Source organism: Somniosus microcephalus, unplaced genomic scaffold (assembly GCF_052327205.1).
Source record: "Somniosus microcephalus isolate GS21.2 unplaced genomic scaffold, FLI_Smic_1.0 unresolved_chr3, whole genome shotgun sequence".
NCBI lineage: Eukaryota > Metazoa > Chordata > Chondrichthyes > Squaliformes > Somniosidae > Somniosus > Somniosus microcephalus.
In genome coordinates, this window is record NW_028225181.1 from 57,592,023 (window position 1) to 57,615,943 (window position 23,921).

At 48.6% G+C, this 23,921-nt stretch overlaps 1 protein-coding gene across 1 annotated transcript; it reads right to left on the reverse strand.

The window, feature by feature from the left end:
- Positions 1 to 3,290: 3,290 nt before the first annotated feature.
- LOC147091571 (uncharacterized) lies at positions 3,291 to 20,299 on the reverse strand. The gene is made up of 2 exons (XM_085976811.1): positions 20,208 to 20,299; positions 3,291 to 4,262 (listed from the first exon to the last, which is right to left on the reverse strand). The coding sequence occupies exon 2, from the start codon at positions 4,154 to 4,156 to the stop codon at positions 3,455 to 3,457; it is 702 nt and encodes a 233-aa protein (XP_085832937.1). The 5' UTR covers positions 4,157 to 4,262; positions 20,208 to 20,299; the 3' UTR covers positions 3,291 to 3,454.
- Between the last annotated feature and the right edge of the window lie 3,622 nt (positions 20,300 to 23,921).

The following is a 23,921-nucleotide window of genomic DNA, read 5'->3' on the forward strand; positions in this document are numbered from 1 at the left end:
CAGGAGGAGATTGGTGTCAGTGACTGGGGTTGGTTTATATCAGACAGGAGGAGATTGGTGTCAGTGACTATCTAACCCATACTGTACCTGCCCTGGGAGTGTTTGATGGGACAGTGCAGAGGGAGCTTTACTCTGTATCTAACCCGTGCTGTACCTGCCCTGAGAGAGTTTGATGGGACAGTGTAGAGGGAGATTTACTCTGTATCTAACCCATGCTGTACCTGCCCTGGGAGTGGTTGATGGGACAGTGTAGAGGGAGCTTTACTCTGTACCTAACCTATGCTGTACCTGCCCTGGGACTGTTTGATGGGACAGTGTAGAGGGAGCTTTACTCTGTAATTAACCTATGCTGTACCTGCCCTGGGAGTGTTTGATGGGACAGTGTAGAAGGAGCATTACTCTGTATCTAACCCGTGCTGCACCTGCCCTGGAAGTGTTCGATGGAACAGTGTAGAGGGAGCTTTACTGTGTATCTAACCCGTGCTGTACCTGACTGGAGATAGTTTGATGGGCTACGTGGTGTTTGCCTCAATGACCACAATATTTAACCCAAAGCCGATGTGATATAAACGCATCAGCTTCTTAATAGAGTATTAAAGTTGGTGACAGTGGATGCCTGAACCTGCTAATTAATAGGACAAGGGGTTCACTAGAATCTTACACCCCAAGACTCTCTTCCCTACTCCATTCTAAGTTTTACCATTTGATGCATTTTTTTAGATTTTAGGAGGAAGAAAAATGTATCAGCTCCCATTTCTCTACGTTAAACTGCATCTGCCATCTCCCTGCCCCATTTATAACCTGTGTATGTACTGAAGTCGCTAACAGGCCTTTCACAGTTGGCCAATGTCCCTCTTTTGGCATCAAGAGATTTTGATCTTGCCCCATAAACTCAAGCCCAGAACATTTCTCTATATTAAGAGCCATGGTGCCAACACTGACCCTGGGGGACACCACTGTTTACATCCCTCCAGTCTGAAGAACATCCATTAACCACTACTCTCTGTTTTCTGCCCTTTACCCAACTTCCTATCCACGCTGCCCCACTCCCTTTAATACCATGAGCTTTAATTTGATCAACAAGCCTCCGGCCCTCACCCGTGTTGTTGATGAGGAGTAGCCGCTCCGGAGGTCAGTCCTGGTCCTGGTCCTGGTCCTGACCACCTGATCGAGCTCTGCACCTGCTGCACCAGCTCTGCCTCGCCGAGCTTGGCTTCCGCACGACTCACCCTCAACCCGCTGCCCAGCAGAGCCATTGCTTCCAGCACCTGGTGCTCCTCCTCCCGCAGGTCGTCCCCGGACCTGGCCATCAGCACCAGGTGGGAGCCAGCCCGCAGCCTGGGAGCCAGCACCAGGGACAGCCTCTTCCCCAGACCCCTGGGAGGTGCCCATGAGGAGACACAGGCTCTTGCTGAGGTCCCTCAGTCCTCCATCCATCCTCGCCCCTTCCTCTTGCATCAGATCCAACTCCTGCTGATCTGTATCTTGTCATCACCAGCCATCTGCACTTTGATCAAATTGGGCAACTGGTCTGTATTGTTGCAGTCTAGAATTTTTTTTTCCATTCAGTCTCAGGAGTGGGCGCCACGGGAAAAGCCAGTATTTACTGCCCATCCCTGGAGGTTGAAGGCATGTAACCCTGTCAGGAGCGCCCCTGCCACAGGACTCAATATCCACCCCCTCCACCACTGGTGCACTGTGTCTGCAGTATGTACGGTCTACAAGCTGACCACGGTCAGGCTGTGTGGAGTCAAGGGCCAGGTAACAGAATGGATGGAAAGATCGCAACTAACTTCCCTTAACTCCAATCCTCTGATTTCTGTTTTGTACCCATCTTTCCATCCATTCTGCTGCCAGGCCCTTCACTCCACATGGCCTGACCTGGGTCATCTTGTCGATCTTACAGACTGTTTATGGATCGCAAGCTGGTTACAAAACAGAAAACAGAAGGTAGGGGTTGGGAGTAGCTACTCAGACTGGGAAAAGTTGGGAAGTGGTGTTCCACAGGGATCGGTGCTGGGATCACTGTTGTTCATAAACGATTTGGACTCGGGAATCAGAAGAACAATTTCAAAATTTGTCGAGGACACCAGATTGGGAGGTAGAGTTAATACTGAGGAAGACAAAATGCAAGAAGATATTAATAAATTTCAGATTGGGCATGTAATTGGCAAATGAATTTCACTGTAGATCAGTGTGAGGTGGTGTGTTTTGGTGGGAAGAATAAGGAGGCCACACATTACTTGGACAAGGGGGTGAAATTGGGGTGCTTTGTGCCTCCTGTGATATTTAGCAGGAGGTTAGCGGCGGCGGCAGCCGGTTGTGCCACGCGGCACTGCACCGCCGGCAATGACGTCATCGCCATGCGCAGCACCCCGGCTGCAACCTTGGGTTGCGACCCCTGACCTATCGCCGGACGATATGTCCGACAGGGTCAGGGGTCATTCCTGCAGCCGCGGCGACACCACTTAAAGGCCAGGTGTCGGGCGGCAACCTTTTATTTTAGCCGACTGCCAGCACCTGCCCCCTTCCCCTTTCTTCTTTGGGGTGTCGGCCGCGATCGCTCAGCCCGGTGCTCCTCTTGATCGGACACCCTGCTCCCCGGTGGTCCAGCAGGGCCCCAGTGTGTGCAGTGCTAGGCCCCTCCCCTTTAATCAGGGAGGGAGGTCTGCTATGATGTGCTATGTGCCAACGGGCGCTGTTACACGAAGTGCCATGAAATTCACCGGTAGCGCCTCAAGAGTGAGGGGAACGCTTCCAGTAGCACCCCGCCTCCTGCTTGGGGCGCTACCACTGAATTTAATGCACAAGGGCGCTAACTTTTTCAGGGGGCTAAAATTAGCCCCGGTGACGTTAGCGACCCAAAGGGGGCATCACCGAATTTCCCCCCAAGAGTCTAAATGGGCTAGAGGAGCAGAGGGATCCAGGGATACAGATACACAAATCACTAAAAGTAGCAACACAGGTTAATAAGGCCATTAAAAAAAAGCACTGGGGTACATTCCAAAAGGAGCCTTCTATTCAGTGCCTAGGAGCTCTGAACCATGGCAGAGAGTGGCTGGGACACGTTTCTCACACGCCTCGAGATTAACCCGCACGGCAACTTTGCCGTCAGTGAAGACAGACAAGACCAAAGTGCCGTTTGCCCCTCTCAGTGTGGCCCTGAAGGACTGTGTCCAGGCTGGAGTTCTGTTCCCGCCGTACGATCCTCCCCCAGATTGTCCTTTCTGAGCTCCAGCCAGGTGATGCTAAACACTCAGGTGGGAAAGACAAAAATCTACAACAATGTGTTTAAAACAAAGTTGATTTATTTGACATCTATCCAGAATATTAAACTCCAGCCCAGTTCCCAGAGTTATTAACATCAGCAGAAACAATCCCCACCTGTCAGAATGAACATGGTTCAGTCCTGGATGTGATTAACAGCAGCAACAACAGAATCCAACGCCTGCAGTCACTTGTGAACTCGCTGGTGTTTCAGCAGGTGGGATGACTGAGTGAATCCCTTCCCACACTCAGGGCAGGTGAACGGCCTCTCCCCAGTGTGAACTCGCTGGTGTCTCAGCAGGTGGGATGACTGAGTGAATCCCTTCCCACACTCAGGGCAGGTGAACGGTCTCTCCCCAGTGTGAACTCGCTGGTGTGTCAGCAGGGTGGATGACTGAGTGAATCCCTTCCCACACTCAGCGCAGGTGAATGGCCTCTCCCCAGTGTGAGTGCGCTGGTGGACAGTGAGCGCAGGTGACTGCCTGAACCCAGTCCCGCAGTGAGAGCACCTGAACGGCATCTCCCCAGTGTGAGTGCGCTGGTGTACAATGAGCTCAGATGATCGCCTGAACCCAGTCCCGCAGTGAGAGCATGTGAACGGTCTCTCCCCAGTGTGAACACGTTGATGGCGTATCAGTTCCCCGGAACCTTTATAGCACTTCCCACAGTCCGAGCAGTTAAAAGGTCTCTCCTCAGTGTGAACTCGCTGGTGATTCAGCAGGGTGGAGGAATTATTGAATCCCTTCCCGCACTCGGAGCAGGTGAACGGCCTCTCCCCAGTGTGAATGCGCTTGTGTCTCGATAGGCCAGAGGGTTGGCTGAAGCCTCGTCCACACACAGAACACGTGTACGGTTTCTCCCCGCTGTGAATGGTGCTTTTTGCTTCCATGTTCAGAGGCCGGTGATATTCAGATCCGATGAGTCGAGTGACTGTCAGATCTTGAAGTGATGTTTCGTTTGAGCTTCCTGTCTGTAAGTCCTCCCCTTCCAGTGCCCTGTAAAATTAATTTAAAACAGGGAGCGTGAGAGACAACCCACAAGAAAACAAAGGCAGGTTGTGAAATTGAGCTGAGTGAATCTGGTCATTTGGTGGGCCGGCACTAGAAAAAAGTGACCATGAAAGCTGCCGGATTGTCATAAAAACCCAACTGGTTCACGGATGTCCTTCAGGGAAGGAAATCCGCCACCTGGTCTGGGCCTACACAAGACTCTGGCCTCTATGGGAGGAGAGAGAGAGAGAGAGAGGTGGGAGGGGGAGGGGGCAAAGGAAAGGAACTTTATACATCTGCAACTCGACCAGAATTTTGATAGAACCTCCAAAACCCGCAACTTCCACCACCTAGAAGGACAAGGGCAGCTGTTGTATGGGAGCACCATCACATCCAAGTTCCCCTCCAAGTCACACATCATCCTGAGTCAGATATATTCATCGTTGCTGGGTCATAATCCTGGAACTCCTTACCGAACAACATTGTGGGAATACCTTCACCACACGGACTGCAGTAGTTCAAGAAGGCGACTCACCACCCCCTTCTCAACGGGAAACTGGGGATTGGCAATATTTGGTGCTCTTGCGAGCTACGCCCACATCCCAAGAATGAATTAAAACAAATCTGTAGATGTAAACTGGATTAAAAGCCTGTACAGAAATACTTGTTCCTAAAACAATACTCTTTTACATTGTACGGACAGTGTCTGTGTAACAACCTAATCTCCCCCAGAATCCACCTCCCTTGACAGTCTCACATTGGAAATTGTTGGGTCCTCCTGGGCTCAGAAGTACTGGGGGTTAAACTCAGCAGCTTCTCCTCCATCTCCACTCCAGCTCAAACTGAAGCATAGAAACATACAAACATAGAAGATAGGAGCAGGAGTAGGCCATTCGGCCCCTCTAGCCTGCTCCGCCATTCAATGCGATCATGGCTGATCATCAAAATTCAGTACCCGGTCCCTGCTTTCTCCCCATACCCCTTGATCCCTTTAGCCTTAAGAAATATATCCAACTCCTTCTTGAATATATTTAATGTATTGGCCTCTACTGCCTTCTGTGGTAGAGAATTCCACAGGTTCACCACTCTCTGGGTGAAGAAATTCCTCCTCATTTCTGTCCTAAATGGCTTACTCCGTATCCTTAGACTGTGACCCCGGGTTCTGGACTCCCCGGCCATTGGGAACATCCTTCCTGCATCTAGTCTGTCCAGTCCTGTCAGAATTTTATAGGTTTCAATGAGATCCCCTCTCATTCTTCTAAACTCCAGTGAGTACAAGCCCAATTGTCCCAATCTCTCCTCATACGTCATTCCTGCCATCCCAAGTATCAGCCTGGTGAATCTTCGTTGAAGTCCTTCCACGGCAAGAACATCCTTCCTCAGATAAGGCGACCAAAACTGCACACAATACTCACTCTGTGGTCTCACCAAGGCCCTGTACAACTGCAGCAAGACATCCTTGTTCCTTTACTCAAACCCTCTCACTATGAAGGTCAACATACCATTTGCCTTCTTAACCACCTGCTGCACCTGCATGCTTACCTTCAGCGACTGGTGCAGAAGGACACCCAGGTCTCGTTGCACTTCCCCTTCTCCCAATCTATTGCCATTCAGATAATTAATATGCCTTCCTGTTTTTGCCACCAAAGTGGATAACCTCGCATTTATCCACATTATACTGCATCTGCTATGCTTCTGCCTAATCACCCAACCTGTCCAAATCATACCGGAGTTTTTCGGCATCCTCCTCACACACGCCCACCCTGCTTTGTGTCGTCTGCAAACTTGGAGATGTTACATCAAGTTCCCTCGTCTAGATCATTTATATATATTGTGAATAGCTGGGGTCCTAGGACTGATCCCTGCGGTACCCCACAGGGTACCCCACTGTCTGCCACTCGGAAAAAGACCCATTTATTCCAACTCTTTGCTTCCTGTCTGCCAACCAGTTCTCTATCCAAGTCAGTACCTTGCCCCCAATCCCATGTGCCTTAACTTTACACGCTAATCTCTTATAGGATATCTTATCGAAAGCCTTCTGAAAGTCCAAATTCACCACATTCACTGGTTCTCCCTTATCTATTCTACCAGTTACATCCTCAAAAAATTCCAGTAGATTAGTCAAGCATGATTTACCTTTTGTAAATCCATGTTGACTTTGTCCGATCCTGTCACTGCTTTCCAAGTGCTCTGTTATTACATCTTTTATAATGGATTCTAGCATTTTCCCCACTAACGATATAATTCCCCGTTTTCTCTCTACCACCTTTTTTGAATAGTGGGGTAATATTAGCTACCCACCAATGCATGGGAACTGTTCGAGTCTATCGAATTTTGGAAGATGACCAGCAATGCATCTACTATTTCTAGGGCTACTTCCTTAAGTACCCTAGGATGTCGATTATCAGGCCCTGGGGATTTAATCGGCCTTCAATCCCGTCAATTTCCCCAACACCATTTCCCTACAAATACTGATTTGTTTCAGTTCCTCCCTCTCATTAGACCCTATGTTCCCCGACATCTTTGGGAGGTTATTTGTGTCCTCCTTTGTGAAGACAGAACCAAAGTATGTATTTAATTGGCCTGCCATTTCTTTGTGCCCCATTATAAATTCCCTGATTCTGACTGCAAGGGACCTATGCTTGACTTCACTAATCTTTTTCTCTTCACATATCTACAGTTAGTTTTTATGTTCCCTGAAAGCTTACTCTCATACTCTATTTTCCCCCCTCTTAATTAATCCCTTTGTCCTCCTTTGTTGAATCCTAAACTGCTTCCAATCCTCAGGTTTACTACTTTTTCTGGCCAATTTATATGTCCTCTGCTTGGATCTTATGCTATCCCTAATTTCCCTTGTTAGCCACGGTTGAGTCACCTTTTTTGTTTTATTTTTATGCGAAACAGGGACGAACAAATTCTGTAGTTCATGCATGCGATCTTTGAATGTTTGCCATTGCCTATCCACCATCAACCCTGAGTAACATTCCCCAATCAATCCTACCCAACTCGCGCCTCATACCATCGTAGTTTCCTTTATTTAAATTCAGGACCCTAGTCTCCGAGTCAACTACTTCACTCTCCATCTTAATGAAGAATTCTATCATATTATGATTGCTCTGACCCAAGGGGCCTCACACAAGACTGCTAATTAATCCTTTCTCATTACATAATACCCAGTCTAAGATGGCCTGATCTTTAGTTTGTTCCTTGACATATTGGTCCAGGAAACCATCCCGTATACACTCCAGGAATTCCTCCTCCACAGTATGGTTACTAATTTGGTTAGCCCAATCTAGATGTAGATTAGAGTCACCCATGATAACTGCTGTGCCCTTATTGAAGGCATCTCTAATTTCCAGCATTACTGTTTGGAGGTCTGTATAACACTCCCACTAATGTTTTCTGCCCCTTGGTATTTCTCAGCTCTACCCATACATATTCCACAGCATCAGAGCTAATATCTTTCCTTTCAATTGTGTTAATCTCCTCTTTAAAAAGCAATGCTACCCCACCTCCTTTTCGCCTATCTTTCCTGAATATTGAATACCCCTGGATGTTGAGTTCCCAGCCTTGGTCACCCTGGAGCCATGTTTCTGGAATCCCAATCATATCATATCCGTTTACCTCTATTTGCGCAACTAATTCATCCACCATATTATGAATGATCTTCGCATTAAGACACAAGGCCTTCAGGCTTGTTTTTTTAAACACTCTTACACCTTTTGAATTATTATTTACTGTGGCTATGTTTGATTTAAACCCATGATTTCTCTGACCGCCACCTGTTTTTCTCCTGCCTGTCTTTTGCTTCTTTCCTTGTTTCCCTTTCCTCTGTCTCCCTGCTCAGGTTCCCAACCCCCTGCCATTTTAGTTTAAACCCTCCCCCAGAGCACTAGCAAACACTCCCCCCGGGACATCGGTCCCGGCCCTGCCGTCCGGTTTGTACTAGCCCCACCTCCCCCAGAACCGGTTCCAATGTCCCAGGAATTTGAATCCCTCCCCCTTCTACTCTGACTAGCACGTGGCACTGGTAGCAATCCTGAGATTACTACCTTGGAGGTCCTATTTTTTAAATTTACCTCCTAACCCCCTATATTCAGCTTTTAGGACCTCATCCTGTTTTTTTTACCTATATCGTTGGTACCTATATGCACCACGACAATTGGCTGTTCACCCTCCCCTTCCAAAATGTTCTGCAGCCGCTCGGAGACATCCTTGACCCTTGCACCAGGAAGGCAACATACCATCCTGGAGTCACGTTTGCGGCCGCAGAAACGCCTATCTATTCCCCTTACAATAGAATCCCTTATTACTATAGCTCTCCCACTCTTTTTCCTCCCGTCCTGTGCAGCAGAACCACCCACGGTGCCAGGAAGTTGGCTGCTGCTGACTTCCCCTGATAAGCCATCCTCCCCAACAATATCCAAAGCGGCATATCTGTTTGAGAGGGGGATGGTCACAGGGGACCCCTGCACTACCTACTACTCTGCCTGGTGGTCACCCATTCTCTTCCTGCCTGTGCAGCCTTTACCTGCGGTGTGACCAACTCCCTAAACGTGCTATCCACGATGTCCTCAGCATCGCGAATGCTCCAGTATGTATCCACTCGCAACTCCAGCGCCGCAATGCGGTTTGTCAGTAGCTGCAGCTGGATACACTTCCTGCACACATGGTTATCAGGGACACAGGAAGTGTCACAAGAATTACAGACACCCTATAAACTCCGCCGCCTCGCTCTTTATATCACCACCGCCGCTCCTCACAGGTGGTCCGCCGCCGCCACTGTGGGGCCTACCGGTGCCTCGGATAATAGATACATAGAAGATAGGAGCAGGAGTTGGCCATTCGGCCCCTCGAGTGCTTGAAGGAAAGAAATTTGCAGGGTTACGGGGAAAGGGCGGGGAGTGGGACTCACTTAACTGGTCTTGCAGAGAGCCGGCACGGGCTCGACGGGCCAAACGGCCTCCTTCTGTGCTGTAACCATTCTATGATTCTATAAAATATTAGAAAGTTTGTTCCACAGAAGCACGAGGTTTATCTGCTTTTATTGATGAATTTAAAAAGTCTCTATTAAAACCTGAGCCAGTGTGTTGTGAGCCAAAGAGCCTTGTGTCCAATGCGGGGAATAAAGGCCCACAGCCTCCCCTGGCCCCGGGCCCCGAACCCCGAACAAGGGACTGGAGAAACTCGCTGCCCTGCGGATCTGACAATCAGCCGGCGCTAGTCCCGCCCCTCGGGCTCCCCGATTGGTTGGAGGACCCGCTGCCGGCTCGCTCCTCCAGCCCTGCCCCGCTCGCTCCCTATTGGTCGGAAGCTCCCATCAATCAGGCCGCGGGCCCGGGTCACGTGTCCCCGAGGAGATCACATGCTCCGTCCAACTGACTGCGCTCGGTCCGGGGCCTCGCGGACTCTCAGGTTTTTCTATTTCTCTTTATTCTCTCCCGATCCCCCCTCACCCTAACCCCGTGTGATTCTCCACCCAATCAATCAGAGTGGAGAAAACTCACTTTGCGTCACCGATCGCGACTCTGGAACCGACACCAAGGCCTTTTCCCGGAATGCCCCGCGCCGACTCCGTCCGGCAGGATCCGACCGCGCAGGTGCAGCTCTGAATGGGGGAGGGGGGTTGGTGTCCTCTGGGCATGCGCAGTTATTACCCTTGGTGACCGGGAGGGGGTCGCTGTGCCGGACTCGGTCCAAACCGCTGCTCTGTGTGTGAATGCGCGGACGCTCGGCTGTCAATCAACCATCAGCCAGGAGAGGGCACTGGTGAGACCAGTGAAGAAAGAAAGACTTGCATTTATATAGTGCCTTTCACCACCACTTGACGTCCCAAAGCGCTTTACAGCCAATGAGGTAGTCACTGTTGTAATGTAGGAAACGCAGCAGCCAATTAGCGCACAGCAATCTGATAATGATCAAATAATCTATGTTTTTTGTTATGTTGATTGAGGGATAAACACATTGGCTAGGACACCAGGGATAACTCCCCTGCTCTTATTCAAATAGTGCCACAGGAGCGTTGATGTCCACCTGAGAGAGCAGACGGGGCCTCGGTTTAAAATCTCCTCCAAAAAACAGCACCTCCGACAGTGCCGCACTCCCTCAGTACTGTACTGGAGTGTCAGCCTAGATCTTTGTGCTCAATTCTCTGGAGTGGGACTTGAACCCACAACTTTCTGACTCAGAGGCGAGAGTGCTACCCACTGAGGCACAGCTGACACTAAAGAACAAGCAGTTCTGACGAAAGGTCATCGACCTGAAACGTTAACTCTGTTTCTCTCGCCACAGATGCTGCCTGACCTGCTGAGTATTTCCAGCATTTTCTGTTTCTATTAAAGAAACGAGGGAGTGATTGCTGACTGGAAGAATGTTGGGTCATCCTGCGCATGCGCACCTCCCTGGCGGCTGAGGCAAAACACCGACTCGCCCCCACCTGAGCCGCGCACAAGATGTTGCGGCTCCGCATGCGCGCCCGATGTTCCAACCGCGGGGTTTTGTGCGCTGAGCATGCGCGTTGCGGACCGATCGGGACGGGCGACTGTAGAGCAGGAGGGAAGAGCGCAGGGGCCATGAGCACATGCGCGGGACTCAGTCAACAGAGCGCTTTCTGCAGTGCCGGGGACTTGTGGGTATTACAGCCGCCATTACTGCTGATCCTTTCAACCAACATGTGCAGCAGCTGGGGCCTGAAAATCAGCTTCACTGCCCCTAGGTTCGGAAAGGGGAAAATTAAACAACAGTTTCCCTCTGATCCTTTTCTGAACTCTATTTACAGGGTTATAGAAGTGGAGCAGTTACAGGCGGGAAGCTCAGGCCAAACATCACGTCAAAATCTGACAGATTCGCTCGATTCATCAGGAACTGAATATCATCGGCCTTTGCACATAAGAACATAAGAAGTAGGAGTAGGCCATACGGCCTCTCGGGCCTGTTCTGCCATTCAATAGGATCATGGCTGATCCGAATCTAGTCTCACGTCCACTTCCCTGCCCTCTCCCCGTAACCCCTAATTCCCTTATCTGCTAGGAAACTGTCTATCTCCATTTTAAATTTATTTAATGTCGCAGCTTCCACAGCTCTCTGGGGTAGCAAATTCCATAGATTTACTACCCTCTGAGTGAAGAAGTTTCTCCTCATCTCAGTTTTGAAAGGGCAGCCCCTTATTCTAAGATTATGCCCCCTAGTTCTAGTCTCACCCATCAGTGGAAACATCCTCACCGCATCCACCCGATCAAGCCCCCTCACAACCTTATATGTTTCGATAAGATCGCCTCTCATTCTTCTGAACTCCAATGAGTAGAGTCCCAACCTACTCAACCTTTCCTCATACGTCAACCCCCTCATCTCTGGAATCAACCGAGTGAACCTTCTCTGAACCGCCTCGAGAGCAAGTATATCTTTTCTTAAATATGGAAACCAAAACTGCACGCAGTATTCCAGGTGTGGCCTCACCAATACCCTGTATAACTGAAGCAAGACTTCCCTGTTTTTATACTCCATCCCCCTTGCAATAAAAGCCAAGATTCCATTGGCCTTCCTGATCACCTGCTGCACCTGCATACTAACTTTTTGTGTTTCATGCACCAGGATCCCCAGATCCCTTTGTACTGTAGCACTTTGCAGTTTCTCTCCATTTAGATAATAATTGCATAACCTCACACTTTCCAATATTATATTGCATCTGCCAAATCTCTGCCCACTCACTTAGCCTGTCTATGTCCTTTTGCAGGTTTTTTATGTCCTCCTCACTCACTGCTTTCCCTCCCATCTTTGTATCGTTGGCAAACTTGGATATGTTGCACTCGGTCTCTTCCTCCAAATCGTTAAAATAGATTGTAAAGAGTTGGGGTCCCAGCACTGACCCCTGCGGAACACCACTGGTTACTGATTGCCAGCCCGAGAACGAACCATTTATCCCAACTTTATGTTTTCTGTTAGATAGCCAATCTTCCACCCATGCCAGTATATTACCCCCAATCCCGTGATTTTTTAAATCTTGATCAGTAATCTTGTGTGGAACCTTGTCAAATGCCTTTTGGAAGTCCAAATACACTACATCCACTGGTTCCCCTTTATCCACCCTGTATGTTACGTCCTCAAAGAATTCGAGCAAATTTGTCAAACATGGCTTCCCCTTCTTAAAACCATGCTGACTCTGTCCTATTAAATTATGTTTATCCAAATGCTCTGTTACTGTTTCCTTAATAATGGACTCCAACATTTTGCCAACCACAGATGTTAGGCTAACTGGTCTATAGTTTCTGGCTTTTTGTCTACTTCCAGTCTTAAATAAGGGTGTTACATTAGCAGTTTTCCAATCTGCTGGGACCTTTCCTGAGTCCAGGGAGTTTTGGAAAATAATCACCAATGCATCCACAATCCCTACCGCCACTTCTCTCAAGACCCTAGGATGCAGGCCATCAGGTCCGGGGGATTTATCCACCTTAAGTCCCATTATTTTACCGAGTACTATCTCCTTAGTGATTTTAATCGTGTTTAGCTCCTCCACCACCATTGCCCCCTGTTTGTTCAGTGTTGGGATATTTTTAGTGTCCTCTACTGTAAAGACTGATACAAAATATTTGTTCAGCGTCTTTGCCATCTCCATGTTCCCCACCACTAGTTTCCCGGTCCCATCCTCTAAGGGATGTCAACGTTCACTTTAGCCACCCTTTTACTTTTTATGTAGCTGTAGAAACTCTTGCTATCTGTTTTTATATTTTTTGCTAGTTTACTTTCATAATCTATCTTCCCTTTCTTAATTAATCTTTTAGTTATTGTTTGCTGGCTTTTAAATGCTTCCCAATCTTCTATCCTCCCACTAGATTTGGCTGCTTTATATGCCCTTGTTTTCAGTCGGATACTATCCTTTATTACTTTACTAAGCCACAGATGGCTGTCTTTTCTTTTACTCCCCTTTTTCCTCAGTGGAATATATTTATCTTGAAAGATGTGAAATATCTCCTTGAATGTAGACCACTGCTCCTGTACCGTCTTACACTTCAATCTATTTTCCCAGTCCACTTTAGTCAATTCTACTCTCATACCTTCATAGACTCCTTTATTTAAGCTCAGTATGCTGGTTTGGGATCCAACTCTCTCACCCTCAAACTGAATTTGGAATTCAACCATATTATGGTCACTCATTCCAAGGGGATCCTTTACTAGGACATTTTTTATTAATCCTGTCTCATTACACAGGACCAGATCTAAGATTGCCTGCCCCCTGGTTGGTTCAGTTACGTACTGCTCAAGGAACCCATCCATAATACACACTATGAACTCTTCCTCAAGGCTGCCATGCCCAATTTGATTAGTCCAGTCAATATGAAAGTTAAAATCCCCCATGATTATAGCTGTTCCCTTATTACAAGCCCCAACTATTTCCTGATTTATACACCGACCAACAGAGTTGCAACTGTTAGGAGACCTATAGACTACGCCCACTAGTGACTTTTTCCCCTTATTATTCCTTATCTCCACCCAAACTGTTTCACTATCCTGATCCTTTGACCCAATATCATTTCTGACTTTTGCAGTGATTCTATCCTTGATTAACATAGCAACCCCAGCTCCCCTTCCTTCCTGTCTGTCCTTCCTAATTGTCAAATACCCTTGTATGTTTAGTTCCAAGTCATGATCATCTTGCAGCCATGTTTCTGTAATGGCCACCAGATCATACCCATGTGTAGTTATTTGTACCGTCAACTCATCTATTTTGTTACGAGTGCTGCGTGCATTCAGATAAAGAACTTTCAAATATGTTTTCTGACAATTTATTCCTGCTTTTACCCCCTTCACTACTTTACCATTATACATTCTGTCCCTTCCTGACATGCTCTGGTTTTTAATCCCCCCACTGCTACCTTGCTCTATTGCCTTCTCCGCTGTCATTTTTATTTTTCGCTCTCTTAAAACCTCCCCCACATGGAAGGAGAAAGCAGCGATGACAAACCGCACACGTGTCCAGTGTGTAGACACGGATTCAGCCGATCGCCTGACCTGGTGAGACACGTGCACCGTCACACCGGGGAGAAACCGGGTAAAGATGGGGACAGTGGGAAGGGAGTCAATTCCCCGTCTGCATTGGAAGTTCAATGGCGCAGTCACACCAGGGATAGTCCATTCACCTGCTTCGTGTGTGGAAAGGGATTTGTTTGTTCATCCCACCTGCAAACACACCAGCGAGTTCACACTGGGGAGAGACCATTTCAATGTCCTGGCTGTGGGAAGAGCTTTAAAAGCCCCGGGCATCTGAAGCGACACCAGCTTGTTCACAGTGATGAGAGGCCGTTTACAGGTTCTGACTGTGGGAAAAGCTTTAAAAGCCCTGGGGAGCTGAAGAGACACCGGCTCCTACACGCTGGGGAGAGGCCATTCACCTGATCCGTGTGTGTGGGAACGGATTCGCTCGGTCCTCCAGCCTGCTGGCCCATCAGCGAGTTCACACTGGAGAGAAACCCTTTAAATGTTCTGGCTGTGGGAAAAGCTTTAAAATCTCCAGGGAGCTGAAGAGACATCGGCTCGTATACACTGGTGAGAGTCCGTTCACATGCTCCGTGTGGGGGAAGGGATTCACTCAGTCATCCACCCTCCTGTCACATCAGCTTGTTCACACTGACGAGACCCTTTAAATGTTCTGACTTGTGGGAAGAGCTTTAAAAGCTCCAAGAACCTTAAGAGACACCAGCGTGTTCACACTGATCATAGAATCTAACAGCACAGAAGGTGGTGATTCGGCCCATCGTGTCTGTGCCGGCTCTTTGAAAGAGCTGTCCAATTTAGTCCCACACCCCAGCTTTATCCCCAGAACTCTGCAAACTAGTCCTCTTCAAGGACATGTCCAATTACTGTTTGAAAGTTCCTGTGGAACCTGATTCCAGCATCCTTTCAGATGGTGCGTTCCAGATCTTAACAACCCTCTGTGTGAAAACAATTCTCCTCATTTCCCTCTAGTTCTTTTAGCAACTATTTTAAATCTGTGACCTTTGGTTACCGACCCACATGCCAGAGTGAACAGTTTCTCCCTACTTGCTCGATCAAAACCCCTCATCATTTTGAACCCCTCTATTAGGTCTCCTCTTAACCTTCTCTGCTTTAAGTGGAACAATCCCAGCTTCTCCAATCTCTCCACATAACTGAAGTCCCTCATCCCTGGTACCATCCTGGTCAACCTCCTCTGCACCCTCTCCAAGGCCTTGACATCCTTCCTAAAGTGTGGTGCCCAGAACTGTACACAAGACTCCAGCTGAGGCCAAAACCCTGCAGCTGTACAACACCCTGGTTAGACCACACCTGGAGTACTGTGAGCAGTTCTGGGCACCACACCTTAGGAAGGATATATTGGCCTTGGAGGGAGTGCAGCGTAGGTTTACCAGAATGATACCCGGACTTCAAGGGTTAAGTTACGAGGAGAGATTATATAAATTAGGGTTGTATTCCCTAGAATTTAGAAGGTTAAGGTGTGATCTGATCGATGTTTTCAGGATATTAAGGGGAACAGATAGGGTAGATAGAGAGAAACTATTTCTGCTGGTTGGGGATTCTAGGACTGGGGGCATCGTCTAAGAATTAGAGCCAGACCTTTCAGGAGTGAAATTAGGAAACACTTCTACACACAAAGGGTGGTAGAAGTTTGGAACTCTCTTCCGCAAATGGGAATTGATGCGAGATCAATTGTTAATTTTCAATCTGAGATTGATAGGTTTTTGTTACCCAAAGGTATTAAGAGATATGGGCCAAAGGCGGGTGTATGGAGTTAGATCGCAGATCAGCCATGATCACATTGAATGGCAGAACAGGCTCGAGGGGCTGAATGGCCTCCTCCTGTCCTATGTTCCTAATTAGTGATTTGTAAAGGATTAGTATAACTTCCTTGTTTTTGTATTCAATGGCCCTATTTACAAAGCCAAGTATCCCACACGCTTTCTGAAACCTCACCAACTTGCCGTGGCACTTTCAAAGATTTGTGAATATGGACCCCCAGGTCCCTCTGCCCTTGCACCCCCTCAAAATAGTCCCATTTAGATTATACGGCCTCTCCCTGTTGTTTCTCCCAAAGTGCATCACTTCACACTTATCCTCATTTAATTTCATCTGCCTTGTATCTGCTCATTTCACAGTCTGTCTCTGTCCTCCTGAAGTCTGCTACTACTATGCTCACTATTTACTACGTTGCCAAGTTTTGTATCATCTGTAAACTTCAAACTTATACCCAATCCAGGTCATTTATATATATAAGAGAAAAGCAATGGTCCTAATCCTGACCCCTGGGGGAACCCACTGCATACTTCCCTCCAGTCAGAAAAACATCCCTCAGCACTGCTCACTGTCTCCTATCCCTCAGCCAATTATATACCCAAATTACCATCAGCCCTTTAATTCCCTGCGCTTCTATATTCCGAGTAGGTCTCTTGTGTGGTACTTTATCAAATGCCTTTTGAAAGTCCATAAGAACATAAGAAATAGGAGCAGGAGTAGGCCATATGGCCCCTCGAGCCTGCTCCGCCATTCAATGAGATCATGGCTGATCATCGATCTCCATATCCCATGATTCCCCTAGAGTCCAACAATCTATCGATCTCAGCCTTGAATATACTCAAAGACTCAGCATTCACAGCCCTCTGGGGCAGAGAATTCCAAAGATTCACAACCCTCTGAGTGAAGAAATTCCTCCTCATCTCGGTCTTAAATGGCCGACCCCTTATCCTGAGACTGTGCCCCCTAGTTCTAGGCACTCCAGCCAGGGGAAACAACCTCTCAGCATCTACCCTGTCAATCCCCTTCAGAATCTTGTGATATTCAATGAGATCACCTCTCATTCTTCTAAACTCCAGAGAGTATCAGCCCATTCTACACAATCTCTCATCATAGGACAGCCCTCTCATCCCAGGAATCAATCTAGTGAACCTTCGTTGCACCGCCTCCAAGGCAAGTATATCCTTCCTTAGATAAGGAGACCAAAACTGTGCACAGTACTCCAGGTGTGGTCTCACCAAGGCCCTGTACAATTGGAGCAAGACTTCCTTACTCTTATACTCCAACCCCCTTGCAATAAAGGCCAACATGCCACTTGCCTTCCTTATTGCTTGCTGTACCTGCACGCTAGCTTTCTGTGTTTCTTGCACGAGGACACCCAAATCTCTCTGAACACCAACATTTGAAAGTTTCTCACCATTTAAAAAATATTCTGTTTTTCTATTCTTCCTACCAAAGTGAATAACCTCACATTTCCCCACATTACACTCCATCTGCCACCTTACTGCCCACTCACCTTAGTCTATCTATATCCCTTTGCAGAGTCTTTGTGTTCTCCTCGCAGCTTACTGTCCCACCTAGCTTTGTATCATCAGCAAACTTGGATACATGACACTTGGTCCCTTCATCTAGGTCATTAATATAGATTGTAAATAGCTGAGGCCCCAACACTGATCCTTGTGGCACCCCACTAGTTACAGCCTGCCAACCTGAAAAAGGTCCGTTTATCCCTACTCTCTGTTTTCTGCATGTTAACCAATCCTCTATCCATGCTACTATATTACCCCCAACCCCGTGAGCCCTAATCTTGTGTAATAATATTTTATGTGGCACCTTGTCGAATGCCTTTTGGAAATCCAAATATACTACATCCACTGGTTCCCCTTTATCTACCCTGCTAGTTACATCCTCAAATAACTCCAATAAATTTGTCAAACACGATTTCCCTTTCATAAAACCATGTTCACTCAGCCTATCCATGTTATGATTTTCTAAGAGCCCTGATACAACTTCCGTAACAATGGATTCCAGCATTTTCCCAACGACTGATGTCAGGCTAACTGGCCTGTCGTTCCCTGTTTTTTCTCTCCCTCCTGCCTTGAATAGCGGTGTTACATTTGCGACCTTCCAATCCGCTGGGACCGTTCTAGAATCTCGGGAATTTTGGAAGATCAAAACCAATGCATCCACGATCTCTTCAGCCACCTGTTTTAGAACCCTAGGATGTAGGCCGTCGGGTCCAGGGGATTTGTCGGCTTTTAGTCCCATTAGTTTCTCCAGTACTTTACATTAAGTTCCTCACCCTCATTAAACCCTCGGTTCCCCACCATCTTTGGTATGCTTTTGTGTCTTCTACTGTGAAGACAGATACAAAATATTTGTTTTAACGTTTCTGCCATTTCCTTATTCCCCATAATAATTTCTCCTGTCTCTCCCTCTAAGGGACCAACGTTGTCAGCTAGAGCTCAGTGGGCAGCTCATTATCAAGATGTTGTAAATGTTCTTAATGTTCAATAAAGTATATTTATAAAAAAAAAAGTTGGTAGCTCACTCGCCTCTGAGTCAGAAGGTTGTGGGTTCAAGTCCCACTCCAGAGACTCGAGCACATAAAGCTAGGCTGACACTCCAGTGCAGTGCTGAGGGAGTGCTGCACTGTCGGAGGGGCCGTCTTTCTGATGAGACGTTAAGCCGAGGCCCCGTCCGCTCTCTCAGGTGGATGTAAAAGATCCCATGGCACTATTTCGAAGAAGAGTAGGGAAGTTATCCCGGAGTCCTGGCCAATATTTATCCCTCAACCAACATAACAAAATCAGGTTATCTGGTCATTATCACATTGCAGTTTGTGGCAGCTTGCTGTGCGCTGCCACATTTCAACAGTGACCCCACTTCAAAAAGTACTTCATTGACTATAAAGCGCTGAGATGTCCGGTGGTAGTGAATGGCGCTATATAAATGCAAGTCTTTCTTTACTTTTGCTACCGCCTTCCTTTTTGATGCTTTTGATTTAATGATTAAACATTTAAGAAATTATTGCAGTGACAAAGGCTGTCTCTGAAACTGCAGGAAATTTGTCTTTAAATAATCTTTTTAAAATTTATCTTTAGTGAAGCTGCTGTGGCTCTGGCCCTTTGCCAGGCCCGCTGCCTGCGGCCCCTCTCCCAGATTTCAGCCCTAGCTCTGTGCTGACTGCGGCCCCTCTCCCAGATTCCAGCCCCAGCTCTGTGCTGACTGCGGCCCCTCTCCCAGATTCCAGCCCCAGCTCTGTGCTGACTGCGGCCCCTCTCCCAGATTCCAGCCCCAGCTCTGTGCTGACTGCGGCCCCTCTCCCAGATTCCAGCCCCAGCTCTGTGCTGACTGCGGCCCCTCTCCCAGATTCCAGCCCCAGCTCTGTGCTGCCTGCGGCCCCTCTCCCAGATTCCAGCCCCAGCTCTGTGCTGACTGCGGCCCCTCTCCCAGATTCCAGCCCCAGCTCTGTGCTGACTGCGGCCCCTCTCCCAGATTCCAGCCCCAGCTCTGTGCTGACTGCGGCCCCTCTCCCAGATTCCAGCCCCAGCTCTGTGCTGACTGTGGCCCCTCTCCCAGATTCCAGCCCCAGCTCTGTGCTGACTGCGGCTCCTCTCCCAGATTCCAGCCCCAGCTCTGTGCTGACTGTGGCCCCTCTCCCAGATTCCAGCCCCAGCTCTGTGCTGACTGAGCTGCTCTCACCTGGGGACAGCGCGTCACAATCGGCCCCAGCGCACCTGAGCTGGAGGAGGCCCCGCCCCCTTTCTGCGCAGCCATTGGTGGGCGGACCCGGGCCCGCCCTCTTCCTATTGGTCAAAGCTCCCGTCAGTCACAGGCCGGGCCGGCCTCCATCTTCCTCTGATGACGTCACATTCGGGCCCCAGCCTCAGCGCCAGAGAGAAAGGTCCCGCCCCCTAGCCTCGCCACCACTGGTTGGAGGACCAGGCCGCCCAGTTCAGTCCTCCCAGCTCAGCCGTCTTCCTATTGGTCCGCGCTCCCGTCAATCACAATCACCTTGCTTCGGTTCACTTCGCCACGGCGCGCGGCTGAATCCGCTCCATCCGGTGTCCGCGGAGGCCCCGCCCGCCCCGACTCTCAGGTTTGGTTTTCTCGTATTTTACTTTATAATCTCACTCTCCGCTCCCCCCTCACCTCGATTTAAATCGATTCCCAAACACTTTACTTTACCCGGCCGCTGATTCCGCCTCTTCCCGGGCCCGGTCTTCGGTCTGATCCCCGGAGGCCCCGCGCAGCCTGCTTCTGTGGTGGGGCCGAATGAGTATGCGTGGCTCCGCCTCTCCACATTTAAAGGGACACCCACTCCCTCCTCATTTAAAGGGACACCCAACACCTCTACATTTAAAGGGACACCACCCCCCTCCACATTTATACGGACTCCCTCTCCCCGTCCACATTTAAAGGGACACCCAATTCACAATTCACAATTCAAATCGCTTTATTGGCATGATAAGTTACATCTTATGTTGCCAAAGCATCAAAATACATTTATGGTTTAGCACATAAACGCAGTTCTATTCATACAGTGTATAAACAGATATATCCCTGAGTGTATAAATATACATTCGCATAATTTATATATATTCTTTTCTTAGGTTTACTGGTTGTCCCTCTGTTTATGGCAAGCTGTAACATAGTGTGCCGCTAGTGTTACAATGTTTCTCTCTTCCCCTAGTAGGTATGGGCGTTTTTGGTCGTCATTCAAATTTCTGAATTCAGGGCATATTTGTGAGAATTTTTGGTAGAAATTCTCCCTGATGCCCTGATATTTTCCACAAGCTGTGAGGAAGTGCATCTGTCTCCACTACTCCCTGACTGCAGTGAGAGCATATCCTGTCTTCTCTTGGCAGCCTGGTCTGCCTGTGTCTGCCTTTTTCGATCGCTAGGCTATGTTCGCTAAGTCTGTACCTTGTCAAGGTTCTTCTCAGTTTGTTATCCTTTACCATGGTCAGGTAATCAGCTATGTTGTATTGTCTGTTTAGGGCCAAGTAGCAATTGAGTTTGCTTTGGGTTTTTGTTGTTTCTGCCCAATATGTCAGATATTTTTCCTTTTGCTTAGCGACGATTGTGTTGGGTCGAATTCTTTGTGTTACCCTCTCACTGTCCTGGGGCTGGTTATTGTTAGTATTGTTAGTAGTTACTTCACTGAGTCCCAGGACTAGTTGACTGAGGGTATTCTTCTTTATGGTCAGCTCTTGGCATTTCAGGGCGTCGTAGTGATAGCATTGGGGATTGCTCATTTGTAGGTGATTCCAAAATTTGGTGGCTCTTTTTTGGATAGTGATTATTAATGGATATTGGCCTAGTTCTGCCCTGCATGCATTGTTTACTGTTTTCCTTTGAGTCCGGAGGATACTTTTACAGAATTCTGCATGTAGGATCTCAATTGGGTGTTTGTCCCATTTTGCAAATTCTTGTTGAGTTAGCGGTCCCCATACCTCACTGCCATAGAGTGCAATTGGTTCAATTACTGATTTGAAAATTTTGAGCCAAATGCTAATTGGGATTTCTATTTGGATTGATTTTTTGATGGCATAGAAAGCCCACCCCCTCCACATTTAAAGGGACACCTACCCTCTCCACATTAAAAGGGACACCCACCCCCTCCACATTTAAAGGGACACCCACCCCCTCTACATTTAAAGGGACTCCCTCCCCCCTCTTGTGTGTTCTTCTGATTAAAGGGACAGTGACAGTTCCCCCGGCCACCGCACCTTAGCAAGGATGTGAAAGACCTTGAGAGCCAGCCAGTTGGTAGCACCCTGAGTCAGAAAGTTTTGGGTTCAAAGTCCCCATTCCAGGGACTCGAGCACATAAATCTAGGCTGACGCTCCGGGGCCGTGTCGAAGGAGCGCCGCACTGTCGGAGGGGCAGTACTGAGGGAGCACCGCACTGTTGAAGGGTCAGCAATTAGGGAGCGCCGCACTGTCAGAGGGCCGTCTTTCGGATGAGACGTTCAGGTGGACATAAAAGATCCTATTTTGAAGAAAGGGCAGGAGAGTTATCCCCGGTGTCCTGGCCATTATTTAACATGCAAATTGGCTGCAGTGTTTCCTACATTACAACAGCGATTACACTTCAAAAAGTACTTCATTGGCTGTAAAACCTTTGGTCGTGAAAGGCGCTGTATAAATGCCAGTCTTTCTTTATTTTCTCTCCTGTATTTACATTAATTACTTATATAAAGCTGTTTTACCATCTCTTGCAAGGGGAGGAATTGCAGACGGGTAGCTTAGCGCAAACTTCACACGAAGATCTGACAGAGTCACTCGATTCATCAGGACCTGATTATCATCGACATATGGAAGCGGAAAGCAGCAATCAGAGTGTGGACAAACTGCACTTGTGTGTGGATATGGATTCAACCGAACGAGCAGCCTGGGGAGGCACAAGTGTAACCAAAGCGAGGAGAGTCCGTGCAAATGTCGGGAATGCGGGAAGGGATTCAGTTGCCTCTCCGAGCTGGAGACTCATCAACGCAGTCACTCCGTGAAATGGCCGTTCACCTGCTCCGTGTGTGGGACGGGATTCACTCATTCAGGCTCCCTGCGGGCACACCAGTGAGTTCACACCGGGGAGAGGCCGTTCACCTGCTCCGTGTGCGGGAAGGGATTCACTCAACAATCCGCCCTGCTGAGACACTGGCGAGTTCACACCGACGAGAAGCCATTCGCCTGCTCTCACTGTGAAGAGGTTTAACCAGTCTTGCCACCTGTTGATACATGAGCATGTTCACACCGATGAGAGACCTTTTCAGTGCTCCGACTGCAAGAAGGGCTTCAGAAGATCCAGCGACCTGTTACAGCACCAACGAGTTCACACCGGGGAGAGGCCGTTCACCTGCTCCGTGTGTGGGAAGGGATTCACTCTCTCCTCCACCCTGCTGATGCACCAGCGAGCTCACACTGGGGAGAGCCCGTTCACCTGCACCGTGTGCGAGAATGGATTCAGCCATTCTTACTCTCTGCGGGTGCATCAGCGAGTTCATACTGACGAGAGACCCTGTAAGTGCCCTGACTGTGAGAAGAGCTGTAAAAGCGCCAAGGATCTGAACAAGCATCAACACATTCACACCGGGGAGAAGCCGTTCAGCTGCTCTCACTGCGGAAAGAGGTTTGGTAAGTCATCGAACCTGGTGAGACGCCAGCGACTGCACACCGGGGAGAGGCCGTTCACCTGCTCCGTGCGCGGGAAAAGTTTCACTCGTCCCTCCTCTCTGCAGGAACACCAGCTGGTTCACACTGACGAGAGGCTGTTCTCCTGCTCCGTGTGCGGGAATGGTTTCACTCGTCCCTCCTCTCTGCGGGAACACCAGCTGGTTCACACTGACGAGAGGCCGTTTAAATGTTCCAACTGCGACAAGAGTTTCAAATGCTCCAAGGGCCTGAAGATGCATTGACGCATCCACTCTGGGGAGAGGCCGTTCAGCTGCTCTCACTGCGGGAAGAGGTTTACGCACTCATCCGATCTTCTGAAACACCAGTTCACCCACACTGGGAAGAGGCCCTTCCCCTGCTCAGTGTGTGAAAAGGGATTCAGCTATCCATCTGACCTGCTGAGGCACCAGTGAGTTCACACCTGAGCGCACTGGTCCCATTCTGCTGTTAATCACATGAAGGACTGTTGTGTGTTAATAATGGCAATTGCAGGGTTGGGGGGGCGGTTTGAAGATGCTGATAATAACCCCAGTAACTAGGCTGGAGTTTAAGAGGGGTCAGCCTCGGCTCAGTGGGTGACACTCTCACCTCTAGAGTAAGAAGGTCGTGGGTTTGAGTCCCACTCTGGAGACTTGAGCACATAATCTAGGCTGACACAAAGAGTTGGAATAAACGGTTCTTTTTCCGAGTGGCAGGCAGTGACTAGTGGGGTACCGCAGGGATCGGT

Coding starts and splice junctions, on each gene's coding strand:
- LOC147091571 (XM_085976811.1), bottom strand. CDS start 4,156: ATGGAAGCAAAAAGCACCATTCACAGCGGGGAGAAACCGTACACGTGT.